The following is an 18537-nucleotide window of genomic DNA, read 5'->3' as shown; positions in this document are numbered from 1 at the left end:
ATCACAGAGATTTTCTCCTGTATATTTTCTTCTAGAAACTTTATAATTTTAGGTTTTACATTTAGGTTTGTGATACGTTTTGGGTTATCTATTCATTCATTCATTCATTTTTACTGTGGTGTGTGGTTTAGGTTGAGGCTCATCCTTTTTTTTTTTTTTTTTTTGCATATGGATACTGAGTTGTAGCACCATTTATTTAAATTGCTATTATTTCCCTATGGAATTGTCTTTGCACCTTTGTTGAAGATCAGTTAATAATAAATGGATGGGTCTTTTTCTAGACTCAAACTGTATTATTAATCCTGTTTTGTATTGTGTCTGATAGATCCAGAACAGATTTGAAAACTTAGCTGGCTGTGTTTAGAAATTTGTTAAGCATCTCATTTGGAACCTGTTGTTCCAAATCTACAGAAGGATTTTCTGAAATGACTAAGTCTGGGGCACCTGGCTGGCTCATTTTGTAGAGCACGCAACTCTTGATCTCGGGGTTGTAAGTTTGAGCCCCACGTTGGGTATAGAGGTTAATTAAAAAATAAATAAAATCTTTAAAATGATTTTAAGCCTACAGATGAAAGGATTTTGTTAATGATTCATTATTTATTTGGGAAAATTTGAGTGATTTCTTGTGTAGTAAGGATGAACTAGAATGGCTTTTCCTAGATGTCCATATTCTTTTTTGTAGAGTTACTTGGTAGTTTTCTCATAATATCTGCAAGTGTTTGTGCTTTTAGTGTATCATCTTTGATAGTGATAAATTTGGGGCAATTCTCTTTTGATCTAAAACATGGTTGTCCTAAGTTACTCGAAAGATTTACTTTCAAAATTGTGTCCAGTTGTTGGTAGCACGAGATTTTATCTTTAAATCATATAGAGCTGTGGAGTGAAAGAATTATTAAATTCAGTGGGACATTGTTCTATAATATGAGGTTTTTGAGTTAATCTAAGCATTTGGATATTTATTATTCGGGAATTTTGAAGCGCTTTGCAGTCAACACCTTGTAAGTAACTGTTTCTAATCTTTTATATGTTGCCTTAGAAGTTAAAAGAAGAGGCATGTGTTAATTTTAAAGAAATCGTTGGACAAAATATTGGCGATTAAGAAACTTTCAGGATTAACAGCTTCTTTTTTTTCATTTTTAGCATTTGTTGATGATCGCTTTTCCTCATTCTTGGAATGCCTGCTCTTCAGTTTTTAGGATTTGCATTTTTTTCTTTGGAAAACCCATTTCTGTTACTCGTTTCTTCTTTTGGAAAGACTCTACTGCACAATTTTATTTTTTTTTATCATTTTTAGTGTGGTAAAATGCAATACAAAAGTATCATTTTAAGCATTTTAAGGTATACAGTTTAGTGGCATTAAGTACATTAACAGTGTTGTACGACCGTTGTCACCACTACTGTCTAATTCCAGAATTTTTTTTTTATCACTACCACACAATTTTAGCACCTAATTGTTCTCTAATGTTTTGCCACTGTATTTTTAGGGTTATAAGAGATAAATAAGGTTTAGTTTTGTTCTTAAGAACTTCACAGTCTGATGAGGGAAGCAAGTAACCTAGTGTTTATGGTAGTGTGGCAGATTGTATGCTTTAGATCTCTATCATTAAGTTTCATTTATTCAACTAAAATTTTACCTTGAAAAAGCAAAGTAACTTTTTGTTGGGTTTACATTCAAGTTGTCCTATCACTCCACACACTGAATTAATGTAGGCTCTTTAGTCTTTTGATTTAGGTCGGTTGAGGGCTTACAAATTATCATGCCCTCTTTTGTAACAAAAAGGGAACCAGAAAATTGGTATTCTAATTTAAAGCCCAATTATGAGATCTTCTTTTGTGATGGAGCAGGGGGATGAGAGAAAACCATGATTAGAGAAAACTTCTAGTTGCCTGCACCTTTCCTCAGTTGAACTGTTTTGATTTATTCTAGTTGTAGTGACTGCTTGCTTGATTATGGTCAAATATGGTATTATACAGACATGTTTCTCTCTCTTGGCAGATCTTTTGAGGAATAGCTGTATTTGGAATAATGTGTCAGGAGATTGTGTTTTCTAATTCCTTGAAACTTGGGAGTTAGCACTTAAAGTTGAGTGTTTTAGCAGTTTTAGTTAAAAGCAATGTCATCAACATTGGACAGTATTATAGTATAGGTTTTATTTTCATTCTTCTATTATTTATTTTCTTTAGTACAGGATTGTTTATGAAAAGTTAAACATGGATTTTTGTTTTTAAGATCCCGCAGTCTTCATAATATAGTCAGTGTGAGAAGAAGTTGATAATCCCAGGTGCTTTTGATAGTATTTTAGTTAGCAATTGCGGTGTTTGCCGTATAGGAAGAATTCATATTACTAGGCCTGGACTTCTCTTATAAATTATTTTTATAGATTTAGAAAAGTCTGAATTTGTGGCACAGTTTTGACTGTCTACTGAAAAAGAATGAAAAGTCAAAAATAACCCCTATTTTGATTAGATTATTAGTGATTTTGGCATTTATCACTTTTGAAAAATAACTGTAGTCTTGTTTTTTCAGGGTAATCACTTTGATCAGTATGAAGAAGGACATTTGGAAATTGAACAAGCATCACTTGACAAGCCTATAGAATCGGTAAGATGATCAGTGCTTAATTTTGGGTCATAGGTAGTGTTCGTGTGACACTTGATGTGAATGAATTTAAACTTAAGAATAATTTACAGTGCAGTTTAGAACTGTTTTCTTGCATGCCCCACAATAATCAAATAGAGTTTGGGATGTAATCTAATATTTAATATTTTGGGAAATCAGTCTGAAAAATTAGAAACAATTTAGAATTTGATGGAAAAATATCATTTTGGCCCATACTGATATTCTGTTAAGGATAGCAAGTTAAAGTTTAGTGTTTTTGTAAATTGAATAAAGGAGTAAAATGTATTTTGATCCTTTAAAAGCTTCACCTTTCTTGGGCAACACAATCACGTGTGAAATGTTCCATTAGGAATAGTTAAGGACTAACATATTTATCAGACACTTAAGAAAAATGACAAATTGGTAGCTTAAGTAGAAGTCTGGTTTTTGTGAAAAGCTGATTCTTTCTATCTCTTTACATGGCTTAGTTTTGGTTATTGATGTAAAGTAATAGAACAAGGAGATTTATTTTCTTGACTTAATTTTTTTTAAAAGTCTTAATTTTTGAACATTATTTTCATTTTGAAAAGCCCTTTATTTTTAAATTACACAGTTCATTGTTAAAATGTCTAAACATGTCAGTATTGTCAGTATTTAATATATTTGTGCTTAGGTGTACATATTTTAATAAGGGTTTCAGTGAGTTACTGGTAAACTTAAGCAAAAATGATCAAAGAGGAAATCTTAATCTTTATAGCAGTCAAGACCTCTCCCTTTTCCTTTTAAGAAACACTAGCTTCTCCTCCCTCAGGTAAATAAGGCAGTTTAGAGAGCACAGATATTTTAACTTTAGCTTTTATTTTCAAAACTGTAACATAGTAAAGGATCAACATATATTTATGTTCCTAATTAGGTTGGTGTTGTGTGTGTGTTTGTGTGTGTGTTTAGATGTTTACGGAAATTTACACAACTTGGGGTGTTCGACATTTTTCTTCCACAGCAGTTGGCCCATATTAGCTAAGCAGCCATGATCTGGTTTGTATTGCACGGTCTGCCTTTTTTTAATTTCTTCTCTAGGGTTTCTTTCTCCCCCACCTCCCCTTCTTATTTCTGTTCTTCTGGTCCAGTGAACACTGCATATAGTACCTTCTGTCTTAATGTGCTGGCATGATGCTAGACTTAGGCATGGCAGTAATTGATGACGCATGTGATAATGCTGCAGAGGGAGAATTCATATCTGATATTGTGCTGAAAGCCCAGTCTTGTGTTTGATTTGAGGATAAAATGCCAAGTCCACATTGCTAAGTTAAAAATCACTGAAGTTTGTACCTTGTTCTTTATCATCTTGGGAATTATTACAAGGCAGAATTTTATAATGAAGTCTGTAAGCTAGCTAGATTAGTATTTTGTACTTGAAAAATAATTTTTCCATTTTATTTTAATGTTTCTTTGGGTCATAGTTTAAGAACAGATAGCTATCAGAAGCAAGACCCAAGTACCGTATCTACAAGGTACATGACTAATAAATAAGCTATAATTCCGTGGGTACTCTGACTCAACAGTAGTAGGAAATTTAATTAGACTAAATAATTTGCATTATTACTATACTCAATAAAGATTTTTTTAAAACTCTAATATTTAACATTTCTAAAGCATTTTAGGGCTACATTTTAAAGTTTTTGGAAAATTCTTTCCTTTGGCGTGTGAGGCTAATGCTGTTTTTCTTCTCACATTGTCCAGGATTTTTTCCAGCACTTGTCATAGGAAGAATGCTATCAGAAGACAGTCTGACTGAGTAATCATTGTTGGATAATCTCAAAGAGTAGGAGTGGAATTGATATATGCTCTATTTATTGAGTAGTATTATCTTCTCCACTTAAAATAATGAATGATATAGTAGACTGGAAATTTAATTTTTTTAATAAATAAGTGTATGTTCAGAGATGTATATTAACAAATTATACTTCTAATGAAAATTTACTCCTGAAACAAATAAATATTACCGATGTGGTCGTTTAGTAGGAGGAGGAGCTTCATAGTCTACATTGTGTTAGATAGAAATGGGGACACACAGCAGGAGGAGGGATTTTATTTCTCTTACCAAATCACTTGGGGACAAATTGAATGTTTTTAAAGAAAGGTTTTGAAGAAATTTTTGCTAAAACAATTGACATGGAAGTTGATAGTGTGGTATCAATTCCCCTCTCCCCCTCGCACCCCATTCAAAAGGAAGTACCCTATCACCTAAGGAATGCCCACCAAATAAGTAGATTTTAGTTATATGGCTGGCTGGCTGGCTATATTGAACTCTCTTGTTCTTAGGGGGAAATGGCATTGCTTCTTACACATAGAAGAGTCTCTGCTGAATTAAAATCTTTCTCTGCAGCAATATCTATTGAGAGGTGCTGACTGTTTTGCTACAGCATGCAACTCAAAAGTGGCTGGAAATATGCAGCTTTGGGAGTCTACAGATCATTGCAGGAGCTAAAGGTCTAGTCATTTTTTTTTTTTTTAAAACAAAGGTAATCTGCAGCAGCTGGTAACCGTGGAAGTCTCTGCACAGGTTTGTGCCAAGAAATATGCCTGTGTGAAGGGTTATTGTGAGTATAGGATTAAGGTCTTTTCCTTTGGTAATAGGGTAAATTTGTTGCAAACTGGCAAGATGGGGAATGAAATACAAAGACTTAATGCATTATGCTTTTAGTAAACTTCTGAAGCCTAGATTTGTTAGTTTGATGATACAGGTATTTCCCTTTCAATCAGGAAGTGTGGAAAACACCTCAAAATCCAGCATTTGTAAAGTATTTCATAATCTTTGTTGAAGTTTTATTTCCCTTGCTTTATTTCAACCAACCAGATATCTTTCAATGAAATTTTTGGTTAGGAATAAAACTTTGTTCTAACAAAATTATTAAAAAATTGCCAGACAACTTGATTATCTGAATTACAGGGAAGATAGAAAGTATTAATGTTTTACCTTTATTACAAAACCTTTTAGGACTTGAATTTTAAGTTATTGCTTAAAAATTATTAAGTCCCAGCCATTACAGTTATATTCTCTACATTCTTAACAAGGATAAAATACTTAGAAAACAAAACTTAATCTAAAGCCATAGCTCAGTCTAGAATTCCACCATAGTTCCAAGAACTGGTTGGTGTGATTTAGGATATATGGTTTTTTATGACCTTTGTCATAGATTACGAGAAATGAGATGAGGGCATGATTATAAGCTATACAGAAGGCACAATACCTGCATCATAGTAAATATGTTGTCACAGTTGCAGTTGGAAGTAGAACTACCATCAGCCATTAGTTTGTCTTTGTTTTACCTGATAAAAATCCCGTCTTTATAGTTCTTAAAGGGTTGACGGAGCAGTTTTAAAAAATTAATGTAAGTTTTCAAACTCCAGTTGCTGATGTTTACTTTGCTCATGTAGAGATTTAGAAGTATATGTATAATTGAGTTTTGTCATGTCGCATATCTGTTTAGATCTGTGGACTCCACTAGTTCCAAACGGTAACTATAAGACTGCTGATTTGACATTTAGCAGTGACCATATGTGGACTGCACTATAAATAATGTGCTTCTTGGAGCTGAATGGTGTAGCATTACTATATGGCTTTTCTCTCTAGTCTTCATTGTGTCATCTGTAGTGAGCTATAGATTTTTTGTTTGGGGAATTTTTACAACTTGTTGTTTGCATGGGTTCACCTAGTAGCATTTGGTTTTTGCTTATAGAGTCTTTTAATACACAATCAGCAAAGCTTACAATCCACTCAAGAGACTTACCATTTTTGTCACTGTTGAAAATGGGCTAAATGGTGTAAATTGAATGTGGCTGTCAACTAAAAGAAAATTGAGTGTGGAGTTAATATTCATCCAGTCACTGACATAATTGTAGTATAGTTTTCTCTTGAGACATGATATTCTATTTCCTGCTATAAAAACTGGAATCAGCCTCTTAAGATAAAGTAAATTTTTATCTGTGTTTTGGCAAGGTCCCATTTTACAGATTGGTGGTGCTGTTGCCAAAATGGTCATTGTTACTATGATGGAATACAGCTTTATGGAGCAGAGAAAATTTCTTGGGAAAATTTTCTACTTGGTAGTTAATAAATACAAGTGTTGAGGAATGGCTGAAACAATAATGAGGTTTTTGTTGTTTTGTTTTTTCTGGTGTTGTGTTTCAGCATGTTGATAGTTAATAATACTTATATCTTGCCTTCAGAGATCTTCCCATTTAAAAATTATATTCTCCTTTCTTACACATATAATAGAAGGGAACAAAGGGTAGAAATACAGCATTTTAGTTATATATTTAGAAATGGAAACAAAAAAAGGCCAGCTGAAGTAAGAGTTGTAAAAAAAGTTTGGGTTTTCAGTTCAGTTTCATGGTTTGACCAGAATTAATAAATTCATCCCTAACCAAAGAAAATGTCCCACTGCTACTGTTTTGGCGTTGAGTAGAGAGAGAACAAATAGCTTGTGGGAACTCTGTGATAAGTGGAAAACCAGTTTTTTTGCCCGCCTCCCTTGGGCAAAGCTCAGTTGCTTTATCAGTTAATTTAAAATTACTATTTGTCTTAGGGCGCCTCGCTGGCTCAGTTGTTAGAAAATGCGACTCTTGATCTTGGGGTCATAAGCTTGAGCCCTACACTGGGGGCAGAGTTTACTTAAATAGGTAGGTAAGTAGGGTAGGTAGATAGGTATTTTCCTGCAGTTCTTCATGTGCATTTAATTTATAAACAGCCTGTCATTGTCGTGCCTGTTGTTAATTATAAACCAGACAGTGTTAAAAAAGAAAAACATTTCTATTACTTATTTTTGGTCCTATGACATTATAATTAAACCTCAAATTATATATTTTATTATATATTTTATTTTAAAATAAAAAACTGAAAGATTTTTTAGTTACTACTATAGTGACTGAAATAGTAAAATGTTACTACTTTAGAAGTAATTTTAGTGCTCATTGCCCTTGTTGTGTCTAGATTACCTGTTTGGGCTTTAAATTACTTACTCCAGTTTATTGTTTTAAATAACATCCATGGGAATAATTAGCAAAATCACAACTCCAGATAGAGAGAGGAGATTACTATTTTCACAGGCATATGAGGGAGTCCCTTATTCGTTCACGGTGAATGTTCAGTGAGCATTTTGATCATTTCAGAGATAGGCAAGTCTGCTTTGTTCTACTTTGTTATGAGGTATTTTGGTGTGTCTTCCTTGTGTTGTCCATCATCTCTAAGCCTATTGGATTTTTGACAAGTGTTTATAAAACTTTTTTTCTTTTTTTGGTAGGAAAAGGGACCCTACTGAATACTAGCCCTTTCTGCAGAGTCACAGAGCTGCCTTTTTTCCTCCAAAAGCAGGTAGTCTGGAATGATAGGAAGGGTCCACATTTTCTGTGTTAGTCATTCACTTAATCTAGGAGGTTGGTAAGGGGAAGAGGTTCTGGGAGAGGTATGTCCATTGTTTCTGTTGCCTTTGTTGTAATCATAAGGACATAGAGTGGCATGGTAATAATTTTAATACAGACCCTGACATCTTGTTCCTTACTCATACTTAGGAATATAAATTTAATTAAAGAACAGTTTTCACCTAAAGTTTGAGAAATGCCACTATCATTTTGTATCAATAGCTTTTTTTTTTTTTTTTGAGGTGACAGCCATCTTGAGTGGTTTTGTAAAAGTGGTGCTAATGTGTATAATCCTAAAGTTTTCTTTTTTCTTCCTCTCCCTTTAACATTTGCTTTTCCTTTCACTGTTGTCAGTCACAACACGCTGCTCTTGAATCTCTCAGCTGGTCTTGACTCGTGAATTTACTTATGCTTTCACTCTTCTTTAATAAATACATTAATTGCAAGCAGTGAATTGAAAACAAAACAAAAAAAAAACAACCATTAGTGATTGGACAGTTTCTTACTTTGTGTTACATTTAACTGTTCTTTTGACAGCCCAGTTTTTAAAGCCAGGTTCGTATGGAAATGCTTTCACTCCACTTGCACTGCTTTTGGAATAGCATACTGCTTCATCTGTCTGTTTATTTTAGTGCATTCATAATATAACACAGTCAGCATAATGTCTCATCTCCACTTAGCCAAAGATTGAGTTTTCTTAAATAAAAAAGGGGGCAGCAATTTTTGTCAGCATGGTTTAATACCCTAAATCTCTGTGCCCAGTATAGTTATAACATTAGCTTATGAAAAGATTAAACAATAATTTAGTCAACTACATAATCTTAGAGTCATTCTGCTGTCCTTGTCCATTCCATAGTTATTCACTTGTAGGAGTTATGATATAAGGATTTTATGTACAGGTAAGTTTGTATTTATAGTAGTATAATAAAGACCTCTTCATCATTTTCTGCTGACATTACTTGTATTAAGACTATTTTTTTAAGTTTCTGTGGTGTCTAGTAATGTGGAAGTCATCACTTGAGATTACACATAACCATAGCATGTTCAGATTCTTTCAGTTTCTGGCAAAAACTAATTTCTAGTGACCTTTTGTTCACCATATTGATTTTGTATCTATATGTTTAAAACAATAGTATCTTGTTTTAGAAACAAATTTTATTTTTGAAACAAACTTTCCATTATCGTTTGCCTTGTTTTTTGTTTTTAAAGAAGTACCCTGCCTATCGCTTCTCTGCCTTTTGGCTAAGATCAAGTGTAAAGAAGTACCCTGCCTGATTGTTGAAATAATCAGTTGCTCAGCCGAATTTTCCCATTTGCAGTTTGCATGTCATAAACTTGTGGAAGGAAATTGTCCCCCCTCCCTCCACTTAAACAGAATATTGGGAGGCTTAATCTTCCTCTTCTAATTTATTGTCTGAAAAGATTAACAGTAAAATACTTTTTTTCTTCTATAATTCTAAAGAGCATTTTATCATTGAATACGGAGCTAGAAGATAAAAAGCAGTTTAACAGAGATGTTTGATTCTAAAGCAGCGATTTATGGCGTTAGCTTTATAGATTGATTCAGGAAATAGATTATTTTCAAATGGTGATACCAGGTTAGTACTATAAATTACATTTTAATGCATATGGAACACTCTTGTGTTTATTTTAAAATGTTTCCCTTTCGATGAGTTTAGCAGCATTTTATCTGATGTAGTTAATGGTTATTTTAGTTTTGTCTCCATCCTTCACAATATTTGTAAAAAGCAAATGGGACAAAGGTATGCAGAGGTTTCTAAGATCCTGAACCCTTACACAGAAGCTGACATTAATTGTTGTTTCTGGTGTCTTTTCATACAATTTACATTGAAATACCTTTTCTGATGTGCTCCTAGGAAGATGAGACATTATGTATATTGGTTTTTTTCCCCCTACATGCACTAATGGTTCTTTACTGTTAACTTATTGCTAGGCCTGTTTCATTCTAACATTTTAGCATTTTTGTTAGATTACATGTTGAAATGCATCACTCAGTCTGTGCTTGAGCTCATTTTATTTTTCTGTTTAATCAATTTAATTTCTTGTTTTACTAACCTCACTGTTTTTTCAGTTTAATATTGGCTGCATGCTAGTTAAATATTTATATTTATATATATATATATATTAAAAAAAACCAATCAAGTCTAGCCTGGATTTTGCTCTGATTGTGTTTTCATTTCTAGTGGTGGGGCAGTCTTACACTTACAACTTACTTTGTATCATGAAAGCCTGACACATAAACAAAATAACTAAACACAGTGTAGATTTTCTTTAAAAAAAAAAAATCTTAAAGTGGTGCTGTCTAGGTGGTGGATATGATTGTATAAGTACCTTGATTTTATGCTTTTTATTGTTAGTTTTAAACTTCATAAATGTATTCTTCCCCTTTTCCCCTTCCCTTTTTTCTCCTTTTTAAAGTGTTATGTACAAAAGTTGCCCAGCACACCATCAGAAAGGACCCTTACCTCTATGTTCTTCCCATATAAAATACTGGCCAGCATTTCTCTTTACATTAATGCCCCTGTTATTGGGCACATTTACCCTATTATTAGCATCTTTTTGCATGCATATATGTAGAATTATCTCTTGCTCATCACCTGTTTAAATGTCACTAGGAAGGGAAGAATATATTATTGGAATATTTTTGGTTTGTCTCTCTGTTCTGTCTGTCAGGATAATATTGGACATCGCTTACTCCAGAAACATGGGTGGAAGCTGGGCCAGGGATTGGGAAAATCTCTTCAGGGTAAGTTTTTTAAATGTATGAAAAGAAAGAAAGAAAGAAAACAATGTTTTTTATTTGATCTTATGCCTGAATATATTTATTGTCTTTTTTTTTTTTTTTTAAGTGTTTGGGCTTTTCCCCCCTGTTTTCTCCCCTAGAACAGTCTATATTTTTCCTATAACTGTATTTTAAATTACTATTAAGCTAATAGTTTGCAAGAATAAGCTGCTGTGTCATGAATATTTTCAGGTCAAAAACATTGTGTATGTATGGCTCGACTGGTTTTAAATTTTTTTGGTGCGGGTGGTAGGTGGGTGGAGTAAAAGAAACACACAGTCTCAGAGTATGCTTCCTTTGTGTCATTTAGTGATGTTGTATGGTGGCTTCAGTATTATAAAGAAAGCCATTCAACAACGGAATTTAAGTTTTGCCTTTCCAAATTCTCCCTGAAGCTGGTGATTGCCCTGGATCTTTTTCTCTGCAATTAGAATCCATGCAGTAGTAGAGAGAGGAATTAACCCACACGAAACATAAAATGGAAGCAGAAGTTTGTTTCCTGTGGCTCTCTGAGCAGAGGTCCATTTCTCAGGTTCAGAGCAGGCTCTGGAAAGTATATGGCTTAAAGTTTTCATTGCATTTTTATTTTCTTTTAACTATAGTAATCATTTGGATAAAAACAAAATACTAACATTTCTGCTTTTGAGTTCTTGTTAGTTGGAAACCAACTCCATTCACATTTTAGCTCCCTCATATTCACAGGCTACTGTTCATTCTTTGCAGATGTGAACACTACCTCAGAAATGACGGGAATCACTGCACTTCTACTTCTGGTCATGGGGGGGTGTCTCATTGTATAAAGGGATCTTTGGGAAGAGGTGTACTTTTATTGACTAATTCTTTGAATTTTGGAGATAGATTTTCACAGTTGGAATGGGAAGTCTAATCAGTTCAGGTGTGTGTGTTAAGGTACACAGGACAGGGCATAAAGCAGGACGTTCAAGTCTTTAAAACCTTTGCGCTTTTTTTAAGGTTTTATTTATTTGAGAGAGAGCAGGGGTGGGAGGGAGGAGCAGAGGGAGAGGGACAAGCAGACTCCATACTGAGCATGGAGCCCAATGAGGGACTTGATCTCACAACCCTGAGATCATGACCTGAGCTGAAACCAAGTCAGACGCTCAACTGACTGAGCCACCCAGGTGCCCCTAAAACCTTGGCTTTTTAAATTACAATTCTACAAGTTCTATTCAAATTAGTATTTATTACTAAGCACTAATCTATTTTGGGGTGGAGACAGAAAGATTTGATTACCATTAAACTTGTTTTCTCAGTGGCACAAGAACTCATTGCAGTTGATACAAAGAATACAATTAAGAGCAATTTGTGTGGCAGAGACCATGGATTTGTAAGAATCCAGAAGAGAGGGTAATCAGGACTGAAAGGATAGAATTTGTCTCAGTGGTTTACATAGTTGTAAGTGTTGGGTTGAGTTGAATGGAGGTGATTGCTCGGAGGAAGATCTGAAGACTGGATTTGATCTTTCCCTACAATTTTTACATTCCTATTCAGAGATTCCCAGGAGCATTGTTGATCATTACTTTTTGTTCAGGCACACAAGGGAGTAGAATTTGGGGGCGTTTCATAGGGGCTAGCAAATCTGTTTGAATCCCAGAATTTTTCATTTGTAAGCATCAGAGACTTTAAAGTACACCTAGCAGAGGAAAAGAGAGTGAGAGAGAGTGATTTTAAGAAAGTAGAGGTAATTGAATACTCACTTGTTTTTCAGTGATAAAAAATTTTAATTTTTACTTTTAGAATATTCTAGGAATTCCTGGGTGGCTCAGTCGGTTGGGTGTCCGCCTTCCTCTCAAGTCGTGATCCCAGGATCCTGGGATCGGGCTCCCTACTCATTGGGGAGCCTGCTTCTCCTTCTCCCTCTGCCATTCCCCCTGCTTGTGCTCTCTGGCTCTATCAAATAAATAAATAAAATCTTAAAGAAAAAAAAGAATACTTTGGAATTTTGGTTGTGTTTTGAACTTTGAACTCCTTGAAAAGAGGAGGTCTTCCTCATATTTTAACTCCGTCTCCATGGTTGCAGGCATGGAGTAAGCATTCAATAAATCATAAGACCACCCATTATTCATCTGAATTACAACGGGAATTTGAAGCCCATCTCTTTTTTTCTTTTTTTTTTTTCTTTTTTTAAAGATTTTATTTATTTATTTGACAGAGATAGAGACAGCCAGGGAGAGAGGGAACACAAGCAGGGGGAGTGGGAGAGGAAGAAGCAGGCTCATAGTGGAGGAGCCTGATGTGGGGCTCGATCCCGTAATGCCGGGATCACGCCCTGAGCCGAAGGCAGACGCCTAACCGCTGTGCCACCCAGGCGCCCCTCTTTTTTTCTTTTTAATTGTGGTAAAAAACACATAACATAAAATTACCATCTTAACCTTTTTTTTCCATCTTAACCATTTTATTATTATTATTATTTTTAAAGATTTTATTTATTTATTTGAGAGGGAGAGAGAGCACGTGAGTGATCAAGAGCACAAGAGCAGGGGGAGGGAGAAGGCAGGGATCCCGATGCAGGCCTGATCCCAGGACGCTGAGATCATGACCTGAGCTGAAGGCAGCTGCTTAACCAAATGAGACATCCAGGCACCCTTCATCTTAACCATTTTAAAGTGTACAGTTCAGTAGTGTTCACTGAATTCACAGTTATTGTGCAAAGCCCATATGTTTTGAATGGCTGGTATAGTATATTTACCCTTGAGAAGAACAGAATCTTATTCTATTGCCAACATTAAAGGCTGAGTTTAATTGTCTTGTAAATGGGTCTTTATTTTTTTAGTGTCATATTCAACAGTGTGCATACTTCTCTTGCATAGTTGTTTCTATAATACCCACATGACCTAGAATGTAGCCACATTTATGGCATGAGGTAATTCATGACAGATTTTTTTTTCATTGTACCAAACCTTTGCTACGGATAACCACTGAAGAAAGCCCTGTCAATTTAGTGAAAATGATAATGCCTTTTTAGTATTGCATAGACTAGTGTCTGCATGTAATTTCTGGGCTCAAAGCTTTGTAAATTCTATCCGTTCTCCTTTTTATTTGATTTTAGGGCACTAACATCTTTAACATAACCATCCACTAAAATTTAAACCTGATCTCTTCAGGATATTTTGTTAACATTTAAAAATTGTTTCAACCAGGGGCGCCTGGGTGGCTCAGTCGGGTAAGTGTCTGCCTTCGGCTCAAGTCATGATCTCAGGGTCCTGGGATGGAGCCCTATTCTGGTTCCCTGCGCAGCAGGGAGTCTGCATCCCCCTCTTCCCCTGCCCTTTCACCCTACTCCTTCTCTCTTTCTCTCTCAAATAAATAAATAAAATCTTTTACAAAATAAAAATTATTTATTATTCATCCAAGGTTTTTACAGAGTGTCAGTCTTGGAGGCTACAGTGCAAATACCTTGTCCCTGGATAGATTGGGGAATAGGGTACGCTGACTCTAGAATGAGATTACCTATGGTAGGATAGAAAATTGTACCTTATAAATTGGGTTTATTTTTTGTACTTGAATTTCCTTTATTCTTACCATTTTTTTCTTCCTTAGTATTAAGATATTTCAGAAGTTTAAAAAGGAACTTTTGTGTGTGGGAGATAAGTGACTGCTTGTATCTAAAAAAAAAAAAAAAGACTTGTAGAAAATATAGGTTGACAAGGTATCTGAAGAGAACAACACAGAGAAAGGCCTGTTGATGAGAAGTATTATGGACAATTGCTTATTGTAGAGACAGAGGATGTATTTAATCTGGAATAAAGCAGCAATGAATGATAGTTGTATTTTGTGGCAGTTGGACTGGATTTGTTTCTTGAAATTGTTGTGTAACCTTCTGACAGCTTTAAAATGGAATGTAGCACAAAATCTTTATTTTGCCGTGAAATGTTTAGTCAGTAGGTGTAGCCCAGAAGTGGGGTACCTAACTTCCTTTGTTACATTATCTAGATGCTTTCTGAAGATTTGGCTGATTTTCTTTTTTTAATCATAAGCAAAAATTCAGCCCCTGGGAAAAATGGATGGGGTCCGATATTGTTTCATACCTCACTCACCCTGTCTAGAATATTCAATCAATACCAGACAACCAACACATATTTACTGAGCTAATAATGCATCCTAGCTATACTGGCTGTAAATAGCATAAGCCAGGGACAGAGTAGATAAGAAATTGTTCCTGTTCCCCGAGTCTTGCTCTTTTAAACTACTGTGTGGATCTTTGAAGGTTTCTTGAGTTTTATACTTCTGTGTACTCTTTCCATGCTAGAATTAAGTATGTGATCGATCTGAATATTTAATTGACAAATCACTCCAAGTTCCTTGAGCGTTGGGAATCTTGTCTAGTTTTGTGTAAAAGTACTTGGTGTAGGATATGAAGACAGTGTGAGCAGCATTTAGAAATAATAAGATACAGGTTTGAGTTTGGCTCTGCCACTTTAAGTAAAGGGACAAGTTACCATCACTGAGTTATTTTTTCAGTCCAATAAGTGGGGATTACAATTTTTGCTCATTTATTCACAGTTATGGAGTGAAGTAAATTAATATAAATGATGAAATCACTTTATAGAAACTATAATGCTATGTAAATGCTCATTTACTATTAACACCTCTATTGTGTGGGGCGCCTGGGTGGCTCAGTCGTTAAGCGTCTGCCTTCGGCTCAGGGCGTGATCCCAGCATTCTGGGATCAAGCCCCGCATTAGGCTCCTCCGCTGGGAGCCTGGTTCTTCCTCTTCCACTCCCCCTGCTTGTGTTCCCTCTCTCTCTGGCTGTCTCTCCCTCTGTCAAATAAATAAAATCTTTAAAAAAAAGGAAAAAAAAATAACACCTCTATTGTGTATATTTAGATGTTTTAACTGATTTGGAGATAATTCATCTGTAGGTCTTTTCTCTTCCCTTTTTTTTTTTTAAGACTTTATTTTTAAGTAATCCATACAGACCCATTGTGGGCCTCAAACTCACAACCCGAGATCAAGAGTTGCGCACTCACTGACTGAGCCAGCCAGGTGCCCCCATCTTTAGGTCTTAATCAGAAACCTAAATATCATTAAAAAAAAAAATAGAGAAGCACTGTCATGCTAGTCTGTATTTCCCGGAATTTACAGTATAGTAGCTATAATGTGCTCAGTATGTGCTAGATAATTGACTTCCGGATCTGTATTTTTAATGGTGTGTGCCTTTTAGGGTCCCTAAACCCCTAATTTTGGTGTCTGTTTCAGTAATTCTGAGGTCATTAGTTATTGCCACTTCTGAGCCTAATTTACAAAATCTATGGAAAGCCCCAATCACTAAACAGTGGCATTGGGAAAACTGGATAGCCACTCAGAAAAAAGAAGTTGGATCCTCACCCTGCTACCTTACCCTGACATATATTCCAGATGGATAAGATCATAAGGGTGTGCACTGGGATAATTATTATTTCATTTTATTTTATTTTATTTATTTTTAAAGATTTTATGTATTTGAGAGAGAGCACAAGCAGGGAGGGAGGGGCAGAGGGAGAAGCAGACTCCCCGCTGACAGGGAGTCTGACTTGGGGCTCAATCCCAGGACCCTGGGATCATGATCTGAGTTGAAGGCAGATGTTTAACTGAGCCACCCAGGTGCCCTGATAATTATTATTTTAAAAATAATTTTAGAGGGGCACCTGGGTGGCTCAGTCAGTAGAGCATGCGACTCTTGATCTTGGGGTCATGAGTTCAAGCCTCAAGTTGGGCCTAGAGCTACTTTAAAAAAATAATAATGTTGGAATGAGGAAATTTTTAAGTTTAGATGAGATCGGGCATGTTCAGGGTGGTATGGCTGTAGACTTGTTCTTTTCTAAGTTTACCCCCAAACCCAGAAGCCATTAAAATAAGGATACATTTTACTATATTTCATTGTAAATAAAACAAAAAGAAAAAACAAACTGGGGGAAATATTCGCAGTATCTCATTATAGACAAAGGACAAATTTCCTTCATGTGTTTATCTGTTACGTGAAGACTTACAGCCTAAAGAGGAAAGGGGAAATGATAGGGACCTTGTTTATTAAAAAGTAATGCAAATGATCTTTAACTGTATGAAAATACTCTCAGTTCTTTTCGTAAGAGAAATACGCATTTTAAAAACCATAAGGTACAGTTTTTCACTTTTGCATTGGAAAGGTTAAAAAAAATTAGCCTGGTCATATTTTGGGAAAACAGGTATTTACATCATAGCCAGTGAAAATATAAATTGATAAACCACTGCAGAAAACAGTGTGAATTACTTCATGATTAAAATGCATGTATCCTGAGGCGCCTGGGTGCCTCAGTCGGTTGGACATCTGGCTCTTGATTTCAGCTCAGGTCGTGATCTCAGGGTCATGGGATCAAGCCCTGCATCGTGGGGGGGTCCATGCTCAGCGGGAAGTCTGCTTGGGGTTCTCTGTCTTCCTCTCCCTCTTCCCCCTCAAATAAATAAATAAATCTTTTAAAATAAAATGCATGTAGGGGGCGCCTGGGTAGCGCAGTCATTAAGCGCCTGCCTTCGGCTCAGGGCGTGATCCCGGCGTTCTGGGATCGAGTCCCACGTCGGGCTCCTCCGCTGGGAGCCTGCTTCTTCCTCTCCCACTCCCCCTGCTTGTGTTCCCTCTCTCCCTGGCTGTCTCTCTGTCACATAAATAAATAAAATCTTAAAAAAATAAAAAATAAAAAAAATAAAATAAAATAAAATGCATGTATTCTTGGGGTCAGCAATCCTAATTTTCTGTTCTTCACTACTCTTCGAAATGCACAAAATAATGTATGATTGAGGTTATTATATCATGTTATTTTGTGGTAACTAAAGATTAGAAACAGTCCACTGTATTTCACTGACTCCAAGACATTTTTTTCATATCTTTATAAGGTAAGATTAAATGCATCTTGTTAATGGCATTTGTAGTTATAATTGGCAGCTCTTAATTTCTTTCGGGCATATAAAATAGTGTGTTTTGTGGTTAATGGCATTTTGGATTAGAAGAAATAGAATACTAAAATTGTATAAAGGGAAATCATGCTGCTTTAAAAGGATTGAAGTAGTTTAGTATGTATTTGGTATATGTAGAACAGTTTCCACGGTACATTAAGTAGGAAACAATGTACAGAACAGTGTGTGGTATATATTAAACTTCCATTTGTGTTAAATTACATACATAGATACACACACACACTCACACTGATAGAACTACATCTCCTGCTTAAAATCAATATTTTGTTCCCCAAAATCAGACCACCTACTTGTGTGAAGACCTTAGGTACCTATTTACCATTATTTAAAATAAGTTACCTGTCAACCCCAAAACCCCCAGCCAATTTTCAAAATATAGCTGTACATTTGTGAAATAAAAAAAATATTGCTGTGGGGACGCTTGGGTGGGTCAGTCAGTTAAGCGTCTGCCTTTGGCTCAGGTCATGATCCCAGGGTCCTGGGATGGAGCCTTGCATCGGGTTTCCTGCTCAGCAGAGAGCCTGCTTCTCCCTCACCGGCTGCTCCTTCTGCTTGTGCATGCACACGTGTGCATGCACTCTCTCTTGTCACAAATCAATACATAAAAATGTCACTAAAAATATATAAATATAATTTAAAAAATTGCTAAGATATAAAGTGCTTAAACATTTCTTCCTTATTGCCAAATGATTAATATGTTTGTGTAGTAACGTGTCTGTCCCTTTTGTTGATACTTAAGAAGCTTTTCCAAAGTTCTACTAGTG

General features: G+C 35.5%; 1 protein-coding gene across 5 annotated transcripts in view; it reads left to right on the top strand.

Annotated features, from left to right (window-relative positions):
* Window positions 1–18537, top strand: part of GPATCH8 (G-patch domain containing 8) — a 107314-nt gene that overhangs the window by 23212 nt on the left and 65565 nt on the right. For 2 of the 5 annotated variants that reach the window (XM_019800217.2, XM_034641517.1), the window contains exons 1-3: window positions 2522–2602; window positions 8558–8575; window positions 10715–10787. Coding sequence is in view for 1 of the 5 variants with exons in the window: in XM_002919743.4 (XP_002919789.1) it covers window positions 2528–2602; window positions 10715–10787 (148 nt within the window). In the remaining 4 variants the exon portion in view is untranslated. Of the gene's footprint in view, window positions 1–2521; window positions 2603–8557; window positions 8576–10714; window positions 10788–18537 lie in introns of those variants that run through there. The other 3 variants (XM_002919743.4, XM_034641518.1, XM_011225655.3) reach the window with 3 other exon arrangements.

This window comes from Ailuropoda melanoleuca, chromosome 13, assembly GCF_002007445.2.
Source record: "Ailuropoda melanoleuca isolate Jingjing chromosome 13, ASM200744v2, whole genome shotgun sequence".
NCBI lineage: Eukaryota > Metazoa > Chordata > Mammalia > Carnivora > Ursidae > Ailuropoda > Ailuropoda melanoleuca.
Note: the sequence above shows the minus strand (reverse complement) of the source record. Positions and strands in the feature narration are given on the sequence as shown.